General features: G+C 37.9%; 4 protein-coding genes across 7 annotated transcripts in view; 1 reads left to right on the top strand and 3 right to left on the bottom strand.

The window, feature by feature from the left end:
• The window catches only part of myo5b (myosin VB), a 56,711-nt gene extending 54,779 nt beyond the window's left edge, over positions 1-1,932 (bottom strand). Inside the window, exon 1 of one of the 3 annotated variants that reach the window (XM_082140942.1) lies at positions 1,452-1,932. In XM_082140942.1, the coding sequence (XP_081997068.1) occupies positions 1,452-1,478 (27 nt within the window). In that variant the 5' untranslated portion in view covers positions 1,479-1,932. The remainder of the gene's footprint in view (positions 1-1,451) is intronic. The other 2 variants (XM_082140940.1, XM_082140941.1) reach the window with 2 other exon arrangements.
• Positions 1,933-3,980: 2,048 nt separating this feature from the next.
• cfap53 (cilia and flagella associated protein 53) lies at positions 3,981-8,429 on the bottom strand. The gene is made up of 8 exons (XM_082140946.1): positions 8,043-8,429; positions 7,558-7,787; positions 7,286-7,459; positions 6,898-7,201; positions 5,906-6,124; positions 5,584-5,800; positions 4,427-4,529; positions 3,981-4,343 (listed from the first exon to the last, which is right to left on the bottom strand). The coding sequence occupies exons 1-8, from the start codon at positions 8,103-8,105 to the stop codon at positions 4,139-4,141; spliced, it is 1,515 nt and encodes a 504-aa protein (XP_081997072.1). The 5' UTR covers positions 8,106-8,429; the 3' UTR covers positions 3,981-4,138.
• Positions 8,430-8,864: 435 nt separating this feature from the next.
• On the top strand, positions 8,865-13,289 carry chek1 (checkpoint kinase 1). Of its 2 annotated transcripts, none has more exons than XM_082140950.1 (13): positions 8,865-8,998; positions 9,284-9,356; positions 9,445-9,668; positions 9,799-9,863; positions 9,943-10,012; positions 10,954-11,142; positions 11,224-11,328; positions 11,525-11,620; positions 11,705-11,786; positions 11,909-12,074; positions 12,356-12,487; positions 12,612-12,713; positions 12,911-13,289. In XM_082140950.1, the coding sequence occupies exons 2-13, from the start codon at positions 9,292-9,294 to the stop codon at positions 13,001-13,003; spliced, it is 1,389 nt and encodes a 462-aa protein (XP_081997076.1). In that variant the 5' UTR covers positions 8,865-8,998; positions 9,284-9,291; the 3' UTR covers positions 13,004-13,289. The 2 variants fall into 2 exon arrangements, with proteins under 2 accessions (XP_081997076.1, XP_081997077.1); XM_082140951.1 differs by having other exon boundaries at positions 8,878-9,013.
• Positions 13,290-13,751: 462 nt separating this feature from the next.
• vsig10l2 (V-set and immunoglobulin domain containing 10 like 2) lies at positions 13,752-19,253 on the bottom strand (the record flags this gene model as incomplete). The annotated part of the gene is made up of 12 exons (XM_082140943.1): positions 13,752-13,952; positions 14,058-14,164; positions 14,248-14,272; positions 14,367-14,489; positions 15,069-15,377; positions 15,548-15,838; positions 15,922-16,182; positions 16,266-16,523; positions 17,242-17,517; positions 17,642-17,920; positions 18,398-18,751; positions 19,184-19,253. The coding sequence occupies 12 exons, from the start codon at positions 19,251-19,253 to the stop codon at positions 13,852-13,854; spliced, it is 2,454 nt and encodes an 817-aa protein (XP_081997069.1). The 3' UTR covers positions 13,752-13,851.
• Between the last annotated feature and the right edge of the window lie 800 nt (positions 19,254-20,053).

The raw sequence follows: 20,053 nt of genomic DNA, 5'->3' as shown, positions 1-20,053 counted from the left end.
CATCACTGGTTTGGTCTTTTGCGTGAGATCATTAAGATAACAGCTCAAAGCTAATAATAAAACCTGAAAACTGTGGAATACTCTAAGGTTAAATGTCTGATAAGAACACAAAGGCAAAAATAAGGGAGTGAACTGGTGTAATATGTATCAATCGTTATGGTGACACTATAAGAATTGGGATGAAGTGAACAGTTCACCAAAGGCTGAGGACAGGAGGAAAAGAAACAATATGAAATGATTTGCATACAGGCACAAACAACTTGGAAAGACTGAGTCACCTGCAGCATTAATATGTGACATAAACATGAGGCTACACCAAGGTCTTTCCTAATTTGTAATATCATATTTAAAGCTAGCATTCCTTCTCTGACATATTTCTACCAGAGATAGATAAAATAATAAAAATTAACAACTATCAATTGATTACATTTGTGAAATGACAAGACATGAATTTCTGCTGAATTCCCAGGACAATTCATTTTCCAGTCATTTGTGATGAGAGTTGGATAAAGAATTATTAATAATAATAAAAAATATATAATTTCTATCTGATGAAATATTTTAGAGCTAGGCACAGCTTAGAAAAAATTATTTAGCCAACAACTAAAATCATACATTTCCATGACAAAAAAAATCACTAATATTTCCAGGTTTTCCATAACTAGTATGATAATCCTGAAAATAAATCTACAATTGTCATATTAACAATTCAATCAAGCACAATAAACCACAGATTTAAATTTCCAAATGAGGAACTCAATGGGACACCAAACAAATGTAACATAGGCCTACTAATGATACTATTCCCGAACAGAACATTACGCAATCCACAAATGGATGAATTTCATTATAACTGGACAAGGAGCAGTTACTGAATATATCCAGTATTGATTATGCTGGTTTTGACAGATACACGTAATGTCTAATATATGAACCACTAAAGAATAAGAGGGGAAGAACTCGTCATGAACACATGGTTGTGCCCCAATACCCAGTGAGCTGCCTTCGCAGACCGCATTGTTTGACATCAAAGCCGCATTAGAGCGCGCACAAACGTGCAGTCTAGATAGGCAGCTCAGTGTGTATCGAGACACCGCGAAAGCCGAAACTACTTACAGACCGAAACCAACAGGAACACACCTGTCCGCGATACTTCCCTGTGTTTTATAGGAAGTTAAAGGCAGTTATGCAGAACTACAGGGCGTCAAATAGTTGAATATTACCTTTTGTGAGGTTTTATGATGTTTTTAGATGAATTAAAAGATTTCAAGCTAGTCATGTTACATTAAACGAAGATTTAAGTCCCTATCCAAAGACTGATGAAGGCGTCGTTTACTATCTCACACAGTAAATTACATTATATTACTGTCCATCTGTGACATATTACATAGGCTACTACTTATTTATCTATTTAATGGTGGAATAAAATGTAAACTATTACAACAACTCACCTTAGAGTAGAGTTCGGTCACAGACATGATCCAAAATACAGCAGCTCCCACCTAAACTAGTCACATCAGCACACGTAAGGTTAAATATTTCCGTTTGAATATGATGATATTCCCATCAAGCTTTATAATCCAGCTTTCTTGTGTCCTGTCACCACTCCATGTTGTGCTGGTTTGTACTTTTGAACTCCCTCTGACGGCTAATGTTAGCGCGTTAGCCGCGCCTGATCACGGCAGGTGTCTGTCCCCATAATTGAAGTTCAGTTAGAAAAGCGTCCTTCATCCTCCGCATAAACAAATTACAAGTTAAAATAAGCAATGACTGCGAGTTATCACAGACTTCTAATAATGGCTTAAAGGTATCGGCTCAATAAGAAATAAATATGTAATTGTCAAAAATGCAGGAGTGAAGTTGCTGCCCTGCCTTCTTTCAGTCTCCATGGACTCTCGATCATGAGTGACATGACCGCACCGCAGCGGCAGAGGATCATGGATCAATGGCACAATTCAGTGTGTCTACAGCGACCCCCTCTGGCCAATTACAGCGCTGCATTAAAATCACGTTGACGGAAATAAAAATGCTAGATTGTAAACATCAGGATTGTAACGTTACGTGTATAGACTCAAGTCTGTTAGCAGTTAGAAAATATTACGAGAACAGTTTAAGATAAAAGCGTTTACCTTTGTATAAGTGGCTTTTTTCTAATTAATATTTTAAAACAAACCAAAGCCATAAACAGGCATTTCCAATAATAAATCCTATATAAAAATATGCTTGTTTTTGCATTGCACTCCTCTAACTTGTGTATCACAAGCTTACACTTAAAACTTGGCTTTATTTACAGGGAAGTTTGTTTTGCTGAACTTGGGTCTTAAGATAAATGACTTGTGTTGGTTCTCATTTGTAAGTCACTTTGGAAAAAGCATCTACTAATTGTGTACATGTAAAATAGCATCTCTGCTTATTTTAATTGTATTTATTAATTAAAAAATCTAGACAATATCTAGAAAATGTGTATTCAAGCCATTTATTTATTTGTGTTAAATTTTTTTCGTAAAAAAAAAAAAAAATCACATCATTGACCAGCTGTATACATGACTAAATTCCGTGTTTCTGATCTGAGACCAACTCCCTTAAATGATTGTTACTTGTTACTTATTGTTACATCTTTGACTCATGAAATAAACTACTAGTTAATATACAGTATAACATCAGAATACACATCATTGCTCCAAGATAACACTGTTCTGATTAAACTGATTGGGTCCATTTCACTGTGATCACACAATGTGAAGTTTAACTCTCTATATACTTATTATATGTACTTTTTCTTATGTTTCTTAGAAATATTTGAGAGCAGAACCTGCCTAGAATAATCGAATAGTGTGCGGTGTTTGCTCAGTGTCTGCATCATTAATCAAAGACACAAAGCTGAGAAACACAGCAGCTTCTCTACTCTTATCTGCAATGAGCAAAGTGGACACAACACAAGCCATGTGTGAAGTACAGGGTGGAATAGAAATTCAGCCTAAATAGTGTTCACATCCTAAATAAGGACATCAAAATTCCATAAACAGCGGTGTGATTTTTGTTGTTTTGAGAAAAAGTGTTTAGCTGGTTGCTATAGTTTTTAAATTAATGTATTTATAAAGCTGTAACTTGTAAATCTCAGTGAACCTCATGCTGTATTATTAATGTGATAAGAAAATCTAGAATGAAAGAGTAGCTGTGTTTGACTTACCTTGACATAAAGCTCATGTTCACGCATCTTCTTCTCTTAAAAATTGAGCCAATATCCACAGACACAATGATCATCAGAGCTCTGAATTATTCAGATATAGTATATTCCTCATGTCATGCTTTAAAAAGGATCATATAGCCTGAGAATTTTGTAAAGTTCAAAACTGGCTTGGGTAAAAGTTAAACCTGTCTGAACAGCTGAGTGAGAAAGGAAAAAAGGAGACAGAAATGAAATCATACCAATTGCTCCCACACCCATAGCACTCCTAGGTAAGGTATTGGGCGTTGACTAACTTCTTTACCATACACAAGCTGTCGTGGAATCTGCCGTGTCAAAAGTTAACCGCCCACTCCCTCACCTACTAATCATTTAGCCCAGCAGCTCATTGGTCTAAAACCGTGTTGCCAAATCATTATGGAAATCATCTAGAGTGTTAACTGTGTCATTTTTGACCTTTTGACCTCTCCTGGTATTGTGTACTGTACATGGCATGCCTCATAGCAACTGTGGACAGTGTCTAATTTTTTAATTAGATGGTTGGTGTTAAAGGCGGTGTAAAAGGAAGTGTTCTATGTGAAGACACTTTTCACATTCTATTCAATTGAAATTATTTGCTTTCTTGAAATCTTGAAATAATCTTTTAAACATGCAAATATCTACCTCAAAACAAGCTAATCCAGTCAGACTTGTATTTACTGTATGTCTGAATACAAACTTTGACACGGGATAATGAATCTGATCACAGATCACACAAATGTGTAAAACATACAGTTATTCAGAAATGAGCATGTAAGTTTGGAACTTCACTGAAAGTTCCTTTTATTTTATCTGTTTTCTTTTTATACTGTTTTTAGAATATCGTATACTAATGTTAAGAATGTTACTAATGTTGTGAGTAGAATTGGTTTGGATTTATGCCAACTGTCCACCAGAGCTGGAGCTGCGCTCTCATCTCCTGAAGGGATGAACTGCTGTGGTGCTGGATATGGGCCTTGAAAGGATGTCCTGAATCTTCTTATTGTACTGCTCCTGGTACATTAGGCCCTCCTGGAACTCGTGTTCTTTCTCAGCTTGTTCTGCTTCACAAATGCGCTGGCGGTGCAGCATCTGAGCCAGTAAATCAGCCTGATACTCCTGAGAGGCCTCCCTTAAACTGGACATATGTGACACAAAATATTATTCAATATTTGGTATGGGTATGATTAAGTTGAACAACTTTGAGAGACAGGAACCTACCGAGTCTTTTCTTCGTCATCCAGCAATTTGTTCTCTTGAATGATTCGGTCAAGGTCCTCTCTCTCTTTGAAAGTCTCAGCCTGTTTCTGCAGGTTCTCGTTCACTAAAGAGAATAAAAAAAAAAAAGATTAAAAAACATTGAATTAACATTTAAGAAAACTTTATTATTACATTTATGTATAATAATAAATTACATATTGATTTTATTAACGATTTAAATGTTTCTTTTTGAAAAGTCTTAGGTTCACCAAGCTGCATCTATGTGATCAAAAATACAGTAAAAACACTAATATTGTAAAATATTATTACAATTCATAATAACTTTTTTTTTTACTTTTACTTTTACTTATATTTTAAATATGCTAATTTGGTGCTCAACTTTATGTGATTGTGCTACTTCATATTTTTGTGGAAACCATGACTCCAGATTTCGAATGGTAGTGATTGTATATATATATATATATATATGTCTCATCATTTATATTTTCATTGTTGGGTGAACTATCCCTTCAACGCTCACTTAGTTTCTTTAAATTAATGAAAAATGTAAATACATTTTAAAATAAATTAAACGTTAAGCGCACCAGAATGAAATATAATATTCAGAAGTAAACAGCATAGCTGACTTACAGATTCAGTTAACATCCACAAATGGTGGATTTTACAGTGAACTCAGAGAAAACGCTACTTAAGCTCCGCTGCTTTCTTTGACCCTCTCTGTCTCTGGTCCTGGGCTGTGTTCACTCAGTGTGCAGTGTGAGAGGGGGAGTGGCCAGAGGCTAGAGCGGCAAAAGCCAGTGTGTGCTTCTTTTACCGATATATATTTAACAATATCTTTTGCATTTCTAATCCAAACAACGTCAAACTTGGCACTGCACTTACTCGTGCCTGTAGCGAGACACCTGTCAAGTTTGAAATCCATCGGACAAACAGTTCGAGAGATATGCGAATAACAGACAGACACACAGACTGACTGACTGACAGACAGACGTTTCTGTTATTTATAGATAGTTATAGATAGATAGATGATTTTAGTGATTTATTTTTCATTTATTTAGACAAAAGTTTATTGAATATATATATATATATATATATATATATATATATACAGTATATATATATATATATAATGCCTGATCTTAAAGCATTTTCCTTACAGTTCTCCTGGATCTGCAACCGGCGAGTGTCCATGACCTCCTTCATGAGTTTGTCTCTCGCTGCCTTTTCCAGACGCCACTGTGCCTCCCTGCTGGCCCAGGCCTGCTTGAGCTCTGATTCAAACAGTTGCTCCGTCTCAGCTTCTTGTCGTTTCTGCTCTTTCAGCTGCTCTGCTAGATACTCCCGGTACCTGTGCTGCTCCTCTTTACGCTCCAGCTATTCATGAAGAACATTTCATAGATTTAGATTTTTGGATGAACTACTCCTTCAAGTGAAGATCAAAACCTCTGTTAACAACACTGTACTCTGCTGAAGTCTAACCTTTTTGAGGAACTCCTCCTGCTTTTCATCCTTCTCTTCACTCAGAAGCTTCTTCAGGATGCTCATATCCAGAGCCAGCTCATCCTGCCGATCTTGTGCCAGGCGCTTCATCTTCAGTCGAAGAGAAAAGTCCAGCTGCTTACGTCGTTTTGCTTGGTCTAGAAGCTTCTGTCTCTGTTCTCGCTCTGCCTCCAAACGGAGCATCTCCCTCTGGTCTCTCTGAGGAACACAGCGTTCAGAAGAATCAATGGCGGAGCTTTTTTTATATAAATGTTATGATTTTAAAATTCAATCAACTTTTGTCTAAATAAATTAATTTAGTGTTTAGAATTTTAGTGTTTTGAAAAACAAAACACTAAAAACTAAAATCACCTGCAAGTCAATTTAGGAATCCCAAAATGATAATGTACAGTATGAAAAATGGATATTCATTTTGAGATTTGCTAAAGATTAGATTACATTTAACAGTAATTTAGTTTTTAAAGATTCATTTAAAAAATAAATAATAGTGTATAGGCTAATTAATTAATTAATACCTATTTAATATATTATTTATATTGTAATTATTTTTTATTTAATAACACATAAACTAAACCAACAAACAAAAAAATGATAGAAGAAACATTAATTTTAAGAAACTTTAAGTGAGCGTTAAAGGGATAGTTCACCCTACAACTGATTGGTTACCCACAGTCTTCAAAATATTTTCTTTTATGTTCAACAGAAGAAAGAAATTAATACAACTTTGGAACAACCTGAGGGTGAGTAAATTATGACAGAATTTTTATTTTTGTGAACTATCCATTAAAGGTCATCTAAATGAAAAAACAGAGTAAATGAGCATACACAATTAAATATTTAATATCGACAGATACGGATCAATTAAAAAACTGTAATATTGGCACATAACTAATAACCTACAGAAATATTGTGCATCCCTAATAATAATTCGAACTTGATTTGATTGATTAATTGAATTGAATGATCAGTACCAGTAACTGGGCCTCCTCTTGCTTCAGCTGCTTGGCCCGGATTCTCTGCTCCTCAACCATTTCCATCTGTGTTTGCAGGAATGCCCTCTGCTGGAGGTTGTTCTCTTTCTGACGTTGAGCCTCCTGGTTATGACGCTCCTCTTTAGCCAGCCTGTCGCTCTCCCACATCTGAGTGAACAGTCTGTCTTCTTCCTGTTGCATCCGTCGCACTTCCTCCTTAGTACGGATCTGAGATTCACGCTCAGTGCAGACCTCATCCTGTCTGCGCTTCATCTGCACGGTGCGCAGCTCCTCGCACTGCTCTCTAAAACACAGGAAGAGGGAAAATCTTATCTAATCCAAAGTTCAAGATGATCCAACTACTAATGATATGGCCTTCAAGTTCTACCTGAAGAGTTGATCGAATTTATCAGCAACAAGGCTCCGTCTCTCGCTTTCCCTTCTCTCTCGTAGAGTCGTGGCTCTTTCCTGCATCTTAGCCTGCCTCTCCAACACTGTCTCTTTTTTCCCCTCCATCTCCCTGATGAGTTCCTGCTCTTCTGACTCCAGCAGCTCACGAAGCCTGTCGAAAAGAGCAAATATCATTACAAAAGTCATTACATTACAGTGAAAGACTATTTCTTAATCATTTATGAGGTTATTCCATTCAAAGTTTCAAACCTTTCCCTCTTTTCATCAATGCCTATATGGTACTGCTCTCTTGCTTCCTGTAGATGTCTACTAATAGTGGCCGACACCATCCGGCGCTGTGTGTTTCTTTCCCATCGCATTCTCACATCACAGGAGCTATGATCCTTGGTAAACTCCAGAACCTCATTCTGTGTCGCCTCCTGTTTCCTTCTCCTCAGAAAAATGTTGTCTATGTCTTTGGATAAAGGTTGTCTTGCTCTCTGAAATGTACATATTTGAGTTGAATATTAACACTAACCAAATTTTTTTTAAAAACATACATGTAACTTAATCTGTACATTAACACATTAGAAAATGTTTAGCTTCCATCTTTCATTAATGTTTTTTCATCATCTGTGATTAGGCCCCAATAATGTTTGAAAATTTGGTCTCATAATCATCATCATCATCATCATCAGTGTGTGTGTGTGGACGTGTGTGATGATTCTGTCAAGCAAACATAACTAATAACTCACCACTGCCACGGAATGTGCAGGTCCAGTTATTTCCCGCGTCCTTCTTCGGTGGGCTGTCAACATGTTAACTTAATTTTTTTAACTCCACTTTCTCAGACTCTAGCTAGCTTGAGAAATGACCCTCCAACTGTCTAACGTTAGTTGCGTTTACGGAACTGAATTGATGTTGCCATAACAACGGCAAGCCATATCAGCCGACTTTCAAAATCAACTTATGTGATGATGATGATACGATGATTATTCTCAACTTGAAATTATCCTAAAATACAGTTGAATGCTAAAGTTAAATTACAAAAACTAAAAAAAATCTTGCGACTGTTTAATTAATTTTCCTAATCACCGTGACAGGCGAGCTTTTATTTTGTGTAGTTTTCAAGCGTTGAAACTATACCCACCTTCCCCCCTCTAATCTTATGACGTTTTATTGAAAAGAAAAACGTTTTATTAAAAAAAGAAAAGAAAAGCAACCAGACAAACCAAAAATGTCACATCTGATCCTAACCAATTATTCTTTAGTATAAATATTCTTTACAATTCTATATAAAAGTATAGGATCAGAAACACATAAAATAACATTACTCACATTCATCTTTAGTTTGTATATCTGCTAGTATATTAGGTTTTTGTATATCTGATTGTGATAGTTACATAACAGAACATAATCACTTTTGCAATTTAATTCCAATGAAACAAACACGAAAAGATACCATCAAATACTCCAGGTAATATGAAAAGTTCCCTACTAATTATTAAAGTTGCCACTTGCTATTGGATTTAGACGCACTAAGCTTTTAATTTGAAATTTCTCTTCCCGCGCGCTTCCGGTGATGTCAAGTCTCCAGAACGCGCCAAAGTTTAGACGGACGCGCAGTGTAGACATTCATAACTTGTCTGTGTAAATATACCAACAGAACAGATAAACAACTTGCTTCACATGGGACAGCTTTAACACTGATGTAGGTGACTCGCAAGTATGTTTATTTGACAAAGTAACATAAAATTTACATCGGACAGCATCTGATTGTCGGAGTTGACATTTGACTTTTGTTTACAGTTGCTAACCTAGTCATATTTAGCATGTATGTCATCATGTTTATTTCCTCAAAACTAATATACTCTGTGTCCTTTCAGATTTTTTTGCTCTTTCCCCCCCAAGAGCTGCTTATTACTTACTGTATAGAGTAAAACCTAACTGGTTTGCTTTCACTAGTTCTGAAAGATGTCCTGACTTGTGTCCACAGATCAGATCATGTCTGTGCCTTTTGTTAAAGACTGGGATGTGGTACAAACCCTCGGAGAGGGGGCATATGGAGAGTAAGTGACCACTTGTGTACTTTTTTATTAGTGCCATCCTGATCAGTTGAAGTTTTAAAATATATTAATCTACTTCAAATTATTGTAGGGTGCGACTGCTGGTCAACAAGAAGACAGAAGAGGCTGTGGCTGTGAAAGTTGTTGACATGGCAAAAGCCAAGGATTGTATAGAAAATGTTAAGAAGGAGGTTTGCATATGCAAGATGCTCTCACACCCCAACATTGTACGTTTCTTTGGGCATAGGAGTGAGGGGACGACACAGTACATCTTCTTGGAGTACTGTAGCGGAGGAGAGCTCTTTGACCGAATCGGTGAGATTTGGACATTTGTTTTTTGTTGGATTAGTTTCTTTGTCCTGTAAAGCAGATCTGCTGGGGTCTGAATGTTTGTGACGAGCGAGAAGATTCTACTCAAAATGTCATTTGACTCCCATTCTGACAGAACCGGATGTTGGGATGCCAGAAAAGGAGGCGCACAGGTTTTTTCAGCAGTTAATAGCTGGTGTGGTAAGTTTTTGATGATTTTAAAACTTTTTCTTTGATAGCTGCCTTTGTAGTGAAATTAGATAATCTCTCTCATTTACAGGAATATCTTCACAGCATTGGGATTACACACCGTGACATAAAGCCTGAGAATATTCTTCTTGATGATAAAGGTACATTTAAATGGTTTTGTGTTTCCTCATTATAAAACAGATTCTAGCAATACAATGTTTCAGTCACTCTAATAGACACATAAGTGGTAGCTGTGACAAAAACTTTATTAAAAATTATTATTAAAAAGTATCACAGGTTATGAAAAAATATTAAGCAGCAGAACTGTTTCCAACTTTGATAATGAATCATCATATTAGAATGATTTCTAAAGGATCATGTGATAGACTGGAGTAATGATCCTGAAAATTCAGCTTTGCATCACAGAAATAAATGATAATTTAAAGTATAATAAATTGAAAACCAATTATTTTAAATTGTAATAATATATCACAATATTAAAAAAAAAAATCTGTATTTTTGATCAAATAAATGCAGGCTTGATGAGCAGAAGAAACTTCTTTCAAAAACATTAAAAATAGTAATGTTTCCAAACTTTTGGCCTGTACTGTATATATGGTTTTATATTTAAATATACTATAAAATATTGTTTATTTATATGATGCAAAACTGAATTTTCAGCATGAATACTTCAGTCTTCAGTGTCACATGATCCTTCAGAAATCATTCTAATATGCTGATTTGATACTCCGTTATTATCAATGTTGGAAACAGGTGTGCTGCTTAATTTTTTTTTTATAACTTGTGATACTTTTTTCAGGATTCTTTGATGAATAAAGAGTTAAAAAAGAACAACATTTATTTAAAATAAAAATCTTTTGTAACAATATACACTTCTGTTCAGAAGTTTAGGAAAGAAATTAATAATTTTATTCAGCAAGGATGTTTTGGTTATAAAGTGATCGCAAAATCTTTGTTAGAAAAGATTCCTATTTTGAATTTTTATTTACGTTATATATATAAAATGTATATACATGTGTTTGTATACACGCACACAATTTACATTAAAATGCATTTGATTAAAATGCATATTTTCGCTCAGATAATCTCAAGATCTCTGATTTCGGACTGGCTACCATGTTCCGCCACCGTGGCCGAGAGCGGTCGCTGTCCCGTCTGTGTGGCACTCTACCCTATGTTGCCCCCGAGCTGATGTCACAATCGGCGTTCCACGCTCAACCTGCGGACACTTGGGCTTGTGGCATTGTGCTCACTGCAATGTTAGCTGGAGGTAGGACAACAGTTTTCTGAGTGTCCTTCAGAGACAGCATCTTATTGTCAAGATTTTGGTATATACTGCATTTTTCCTTAGAGTTACCATGGGACCAGCCGAGCGAAAACTGTCAGGAATATTTAGATTGGCTGGAGAAGAAGATCTACCTCACACCGTGGAAGAAAATAGATGCTGTGGCCCTGAGTAAGTAGCTTAGCTTTATTTAATCCAGTATATATTTTTTGTATTTATTTAGACCAGAATATCATAGAATTGTGAGCTCTTTTGACTTGGGCCAGAAAGCAACTACTCAGAACACCCTAGCAACTACATAAAAACATCTTAAAAAACACTCAGAATATTTGTGATGCTTAAGCTTGTGTTTTATTTTCTTTGTCAGGTCTGCTATCCAAGATATTACTGCATAATCCAGAGGAAAGGTTTACCATTCCTGAAATGAAGAAACATCGTTGGTTTTGCAGAAGTTTCAAATCAGGTACTGCTTTCAAGCATTAGCTCAGTAACTCGAAGTCTTTCAAGAACTTTTGTGATTCTGTTGGATCTGTGTTTTTGACCACAGCTGTAAAACGACAGAGTGACATGCCAGTAACCAAGATGCATCGGGCTGACTCAGAGCTCTCACAGCTGAGACGAAAAAACAGGTCAGTACCACAAATTAATGCAAATGGCCGCTGAATGACAGGTTAGTATGAAGAGAAACTGTGTTCGCTAGTATATGCTATATTATGTTCTAAAGGTCACATCCATCTATGTGTTTCCTCAGTGATGACAGAGCACAGATCTCCAGCTCTCAGCCTGAACCGCAGGGATTGTGGGAGGAGAAGGAGGTTACAGTGCACACTGATGTCACTGTCAGCTTTTCACAGCCTACCTGTCCTGACCACATGTTGCTGGGCAGCCAACTACTTGGCACTCCGGGTGCCAGCCAGGTAACCTATTCTATAAAATTAATACAAATGATAGTATGCTGCTGACTTACTGTTTTGTTTTTCACTTCTTTGTTTTTGTGCATGTTTATGCTTTATAATTTATGTCTCAGGTATTTCTGTCAAAAATGTTTGCTCTTATTCCATAGTAGTGCTTCAATTTTATGTCACTCATATTGTTGAAATATATTGCCTGATTTATTATTCATTTTGGGTCATTTATTTTACTTTTTTTTATTTATTTTTTACCCAGTTATTTATTTAATAAAACTTTTTTTTTGCAGAACCCATGGCAGCGGTTGGTGAGAAGGATGACCAGGTTCTTTACTACGGAGAAGGCAGAGGCGTCTTGCATTGCGCTCCGCGATGCTTGCATTGCTATGGGTCACACATGGAAACAGAGCTGCACCAATCAGGTCACTAGATAAAACAATCAGTTATTACATTAAAGTATTTTAAAATACTTTGCACTAAATCTTGAACCATTATAATGCACTGATCTTCTTGTTTTTGTCCCTTTTTCTCTCTTTCTATTAATAGGCGACCGTGTCCACAATGGATCGCCGCAATAATAAGCTGATCTTCATAGTACACTTCCTGGAAATGGAGGAACGCATTTTAGTAGATTTCCGACTGTCAAAGGTAAGCAAATTAGTTTTATGCTATCATTTATGGCTTATTAATTACGTTTACCTCACTATGATGATTCTAAATTAAGTGGTTTGTCAAGAATCTTTGAATAAAGAATAATTATTTTTATAATTAGTATTTATTTTTATAATATAAATGTTTTGAATAGTAAAGCTCTGTCTTCTCAAAACTGTTCTTTTGTATTCTAGGGGGACGGTTTGGAATTCAAGAGAATATTCCTGAAACTGAAACTGAAGCTGTCTGACATTATTAGTAACCTAAAGGTTTTGCCTTTGAATTGATGCATGTCCACATTTTAACATACAAAGTCTACATTCACACATGCGTATATACACACACACATACACTAAGTTGTTCTATGATTGTGAAATTTGTTTGGATTTGTGTTTGTAGTTGTATATGTCTGTTTTTCTGATCAGTGAGTGAAGGAGTGAGGAGAAACTGTCAAGTTTAGTTTTTATGTTCATTCGTGTTCTGTTACTGAAGTAAAGAAGAGGATTTGAGTTCTGCTGCCTCTTGAAAAGATGCAACTGAAAGCAAAATTTAAAATAAATCTGTCATTAATAATGCTGTTTGGCTTGGACCGCTTTGTTTAAATTAGAAAAGGGAAGAAAAATGTATCATGTTCAGCCTTCATTTTATTCAACGCTGAGTTCAGAAATTAGTGTATTTTGCTTACAAAGACAATTCATTCAAAAATATCAAGTTGTCATTTACCTACATGATTGGTTTACCTCAACCCATGTGATTCAGAAGCAGTTAAAATCAGTTTAGTTCATTGTAAATAGACACATGAAAGGTGAATGGAAAAGTATTCAAGTCATTTTCAATCTGTGTACTGGTGTCGGAGAAGCAAGCAGTAAATGTAGAAAAAAATATATAACAATCCTGCTGTTAATTAACAAAATTTGCTTGTGTTTTAGTCATACCAAAACCATGTTAGCTTGCTAATATCTGTTATAGATGTTATCTAAATGGGAGACACTTGCAAGTTGATCTTATAAAATTACATTCAACACAAAATACATGTTCCCCCTTTCTTAGTTTACTTCTATTGATGATGAGAATGTGTTCCTGATCCCCAGTATTAAATGTATGGTAACAAACATGGTTATGATCAGCCTTGTCTTTAGCTTGAGGCCATGACAGTAATAGTAACGTTGACTGGCTCCTCGCCAGGGGGAAGGTTTGTAGGTGTTGCGGTTGGCCTTGGCAGTGCCATCGATGCTGCTGTAAGAGAAAGCGTTTTTTTTTAAAAAGGTTTTAGAAAATTCTAAAATGTTTCTAATTATTTTGGTATGAGATGAATAAATCAGTTTCAGTGGTGTGAGGTACCTGGACTAGCTGGTGGGCTTGGCTGTCCTGTACCTCTCTCCCCCTCTGCTGTTCCAGGAACCTCATCCTCAGGGAAGTTAATGTTCTCTCTAGACTGGCTATTCTGCCTGAAAAACACAAATAGTAGTAAAGTAGTCAAGAAATCGTAAAGAGCGATTAAATAACTCGAATACCAATTATCAAAGCATACCTTCCAAATATCAAGTCATGAAGCCCTGTAAAGTGTGAAAGTGGTATTAGCATACAGCCTTGCTAGTGTTAACTATTAAATAAATGGATTTATTTCAACATTAAGGATGCGTAACTCACGTGGGTTATTGTTGCGGTTCCGTACCACATACAAGAAGAGCAGTACAGTGATTATTGTGGCTATGATCATGCCCCCGATGGCTGCCCCAATCACAGCTGGGTAGGCATTGAAGGGAGGTTCGGCTGGAAGACAGCATACCTATATCAGCTTCACAATATCAGTGTCACAATAGTGTACCATGTACCATGGCAATCGGACATTTATTCAGAGGCTTAGAGCTCTTACTCCATAATATAAATTGTAATGTGTTACTGATTTTGGGGAATAAGCTTAAACATTTACTTGGGTTAACTAGTTTATTTAGCATCATTAGCATATATGATCATATGCTCTTTTTTTAGAGGCAAGTTGTTATCAGACAGAATGAGATGAGTAGACAAAAGTAATGTCAGGAAAGGTCAAAGGGTAAGTTAACAGGTAGGTCATGTAAGAGGAAAGGGATAGAAGGATGGAGATGTGTGGGTATGGAAGTGGTCAAGTGTGCATTTCACCTGAATGGACAACAAAACAAAAAACAACAGCATTAGATTTTCAGTGTGTGATAACTATAAAAAAAAAAATCCCAACAACAAAAACACCCCAATCTTAAACATTTGCCAACAGCATCAAATAATATTCTGCTTTTCTATTTTGATTTTTTAATTCATGTTTATATGTGCATTGATGCTCAGATTTTCAATGTACCTTGTAAGTGTTCTCACCTGGGCTCTTTATCTCTGAAGGGTTTCCAATGGTGCGATGGTTGAGGGCAGTAATGCGAAATGCATACGTTCCTGTGGGATCCAGATTGTTGATTTGGTAGCTTCGGGAATCAGGCTCCAGATCTACCAATTTCTGCCAGAGAAGATCACTGTTTCTTTTCTTCACAGGTTCAGGGAGCCTCTGGCGCTCTATAAAGAACCCGGTGAGCTCGCCATCAGTCTGGAGCTGCCACTCTAGGTCAACATCAATCCGTTGACGACTGTTGTAAATTATCTTATTGATGCTTATATTTGGGGGCATTGGATACCCTGAAATAGGAAGATTTAGAAAGTTATTCATTTATATATAACAACCAATTAAAGAGCTACAGGAGTTGAGATAGATACAGTAGTACCCATCCATGTGCATTATGTACCATTGTATTGTAAGTACTGTATATGAAGTATAATGTCAGTATGAAACTTAAAGGCTTCCTTACTCTTCACCATCAGCATAATGGGAATCTCTGCCCCTCCGACAGCATTGGTAGCCGAACACCAGTACTGTCCGCTGTCCGTATCGCTGTCCGTTTCCCGCACGGTCAAGTTGGTCCAGGCAGCAGCCCGCTCCAGGACGTACTTCTTAGGAATCTCATTCACATGCTGTTTCAGGTTGTTGTACCAGGTGATCTCTGTGACAGGGTAGTTTCTACTCAAGATACAGGTGAGCTGGACATCATTACCCTCATAGACGGTCATCACACTGCGCTGGGTCACTAGGACTGGTGCCTCTGAAGACCGAAAGGACAGTTTTAACTGGATTATTTTACTGTTTTAAAAGAGTGCTGAAAAATAATGATTGACCCTTTCTTACCCAGCTTTAAAGTACACTGTTTGGTCCCCTTAGCCAATGGATGTTTTGCATGGCATATAAAGGCCTTGCCACTGTAGATAGCGCTTGACCGCAGAACCAGGATGTTGGCATTCTCCTCAGACGTGCCTTGCATGTCCCCTGAGCTGGAGGCCCACCATACCAGGGCTCGAGGGAACCCACCTTCCCAAGAGCAGGACAGCATTAGGTACTCATTGTTTCGAGTTGCATATGCAGAACACTTTGGCTCCCCATAGGGCATCCCTGGGATCAAGAGTATGTACAAATTATTTACTGACCTTTCGTTCATCTCAACGTGAACTAAGTGCTCTTGGTTTTACACTTACAAGTTCTGGCACTGCAGCTCTTGATTTCATTTGATGCGATGTGTGAGCCTTGACAGATGAACACAGTGTTGTTTCCAGTCTCTTCACCTTTCTGAATCTTGGTGATGTTTGTGAGTCCCTCGCTTTCTTCTCCAAACACATACGGGGTCCATCTCAAAGTGGCTGCAGGGATACCACCCTCCCAGGTACAGCGGAGGCCCAGGTCAGTGTAATTGTTTACTGGTGAGATCGAGCATGTTGGAGCGCCATCTGGAGGATCTGTGGGAACAAAACCATTGTGTAACACAGGGCAGTGAAATGGATCCAGGGTAATTTGGGCCAATTTTGGAAACTGATAGAGGCAGAGAAGTGCTCCTGAATTTGAGCCGAATGAAGAGGTCGGCTTAGGTGTCTATTATTTATCTAGATAGAAGAGGTAGTCATCTTCTAGAAAGTTCAAGAGTAGTGAAATATTGGATTGGCATCTGCTAAAAAAAAAAACATCACCTATTAGAATTTCACCTATTTCAGCTGAGCCAAACTTTAAGACATATCATGAGAAGGTGTTGCTGTGTTAGTATACATTATCGGTGGGGTTGTTAGCACCCTGGTCATTCAAGAATAGATGTACATTCAAGGCATGAAGGGGGGATTGAGGTGTTATGACAAAGCAAAACAAGGCCTTTTGGCCTTTCTCGACTTGTCATAGCACAGAAACAATCACACCTGCTGTATACCTTCAGCTCTCAGAACTGTCCTTCATCTCCTCCAGATGCACGTCCACAATCGGCCACTCTGGAATCCTGACACCTTTGTTTACGTAACTGTCTTTATGTTCGTGTGAGCATGTTTGTGTAAAGGAAAATATGTAAGAGGAAGCAAAGGCAAGAAATTTGAGAAGCAAACTTGAAGAAGCTGTAGAACTCTATCAGGACAGGTTGAAGAAACAGCAAAGATGGCCACCAGAATCCAGGCAGGGGTTTGTGGGAGCACTCACAGTAGACGGTGAGGGTGATGGTTTTCCTGGAGCGGGTGTTGAGGTAAGTGTTCTGAGCCAGGCATGCATAGTGGCCCGTGTGCATGCGTAGGACCTTGGTGATGGTGAACTGTGGACCTGTGTACACCTGGGAGTTGTTGTAGAACCAGACATACTGACTGGGGGGATTAGAAGAAGCTTGACACAGGAGGGAAACCGTCTCTTTTTCCAGGGCGGAATAACCCCGCTCTGTCACTGAGTACGGGGTGACATCGATCTGAGGCTGGTCTGGACCAACTAGAAAAGAGACAGATGCTTACATGGCAGATTCTCTTTAAATTGCTTTTCATATCACAGACTAAAATTATATTATGCACCAAACTGTGTTGTTTATTTCAAAGAGTACTTTGGAGTCTCTTACAAATGATGTCGAGCCAGATTCGGTCACTGCGCTGCTGGTTGACTTGGTTGCTGGCAAGACACCTGTACCATCCAGTGTGATTGCGGTTGACCTCAGTGACATTGAATCGGTTGTCGTCATAGATCTCAGCCATGGTGGTGAGCTGGCTTTCCCGACTCTCCTGTTCCCATATGTAATTAATAGGCCCAGTTCCATTCTCCAGGCCACAGCGCATGGTCATTGACGTGCCCTCCACTGGCGAAGAGTCGCTCATCAAAATGTAAGGTTTGGTAACTGGCACTGTTCAAGTCATTACAAAATGGAAACTCATTACTGATAGATCACGAAAGAGTGGCTGTAAAATATAATAACATTACTAGCACAACCTAAACAATAAACAAGTTGATGTAATTTCAGTTTAAACTTTTCTTTGTTTCCTTTTTTTTTGGGGGGGGGGGGGGGGGGATTACCTTTACATGTATTAATTTATTAATTTAGTAGATGGTAACAAACATTTAATGATAATATCGTCAAAGTTTTAACTAGATCAATCACTAGTTAATCACAAGACTTCTTAAGTCAAAGTTCCTTGGTGTAAACAATATAACACTTTTTTAATGTATACTAGTTAAGAAGACTTTGGGGCATACCAGTAAGACATGATGGTAATTTAGGGTTTCTGCAACACTTTAAATCCCAGGGTCAATATAAATGAACCTTGAACTTGGTCAGCCATTGCTCAGATCAGTACTTAGACAACCTCTGATTACCACTAACCTAGAACATGCAGAAATACATAGTAGTAATACAGCTTGGCTCCTTCCGGGGTATCATACAGTGCCTGGCAGGTGTACACTCCTTCTGCAGCCAGAAGAAGCTTCTCAATGGACAGAGAGGCGCTGTTGCTGATTACTGTCAGATCACCCAATTCGTTGGCTAATTTCTGTATTTTGGGACCCTTCCCAAAGTTGTACACCACAGCACGGATGATGTCTGTGCCCGGCTGTGTGAAGCCCCAGATGTAGACATCGGGTAAGGTGGGGCCACACTCCAAGATGACTCCACGTCCCACCACACCATTGGTCTTGGTCTCACTGTATACCACCTGTCCCGGATCCAAGATATCTACGCCTGGGAGAGCACAAAAATAATTTTAAAGGTGGCAGTGATCCAAGATATTATTAGCATTGATTAAGTTGCTAAGGGTTTGTCATGAGTAGAGTCTCTTCACTTGTATTTTGACAATGTGAGAAATAATATGCATTTCATTTTCCTCATTCCACACACACACACACACACACACACACACACACACACACACACACACACACACACACACACACACACACACACACACACACACACACACACACACACACACACACACACACACACACACACACACACACACACACACACACACACACACACACACACACACACAATCAGAGTCTGAACAAGAAAACAAATACTTCTAATCAAATGGAACAGCTAACAAATGTATGATTGAAAGTATTAGTTGACACTGGCACTGAACAGAATAATGTTTGTTGATTTTCTTACCTTGAAGGAGGATGGGTAGAAATAAAACAGTCAGACAGATATAAGGTACCCCTAAAACTCTTTGAACCATGGTGCCATGATCTCATGTCCAATGCCTTGACCAATATGTAAAAAGGCACAACAGCTATCTTCAAAAAAGAAGAAAAAACAAAGAGAAATATCCAATAAATATGATATGACCTCTCTGAGCTTATGATTACAGCCGAAGTCCACAGGCTCAATGAGAGAAAGAAGCAACTGAGTCTCTCTAAACTGATTTGGCTTGAATAATTCACAGACCTTCCCCTCCATGAACAAGAATACAGCGGACTGGAGTAGAAAGGTTTAGGGTGACACAATGATAGCTGTGTCTCATCTATTATTGAGGGTGGCGGGATGGATGGCCGTTCTTGCATTCCATCACACGCAGTGAGAAAGAAAAAACCTCTGATACATGCTGTAACACAATGATTTATTCTCTTATATAAAAACAACAACAACAGTGCTTTAATAGTGGCCTAACAGCATTAATTCATCGATACACAGATTTTAGATTATGAATTTAATTTCCACACAAATCTTTTTAATCAATTTGGAATTGTTGATTTCCCCCATCCATGCAGTCTGTTTTAATGCAGGCTGCATATAAAGGTAGGCTGTGGCTAATGCGTAGTAAAATAATAAAATAAATCTACATTTAGATTCCAGGGTTAGTTGCTGGGTTCACAGCCTGAGGAGATGCACTTTAATCACAGATCTCTGCTCTTCTGAGCTCATCCCCTCTGGGTTTGAGGTCAGAATTTGTGTGTGTGTGTGTGTGTGTGTGTGTGTGTGTGTGTGTGTGTGTGTGTGTACCTACTTAGCTATATTTTGGGGACAAATTTGTACCCA

Source organism: Leuciscus leuciscus (genome assembly GCF_965113295.1).
Source record: "Leuciscus leuciscus genome assembly, chromosome: 16".
NCBI lineage: Eukaryota > Metazoa > Chordata > Actinopteri > Cypriniformes > Leuciscidae > Leuciscus > Leuciscus leuciscus.
Note: the sequence above shows the minus strand (reverse complement) of the source record. Positions and strands in the feature narration are given on the sequence as shown.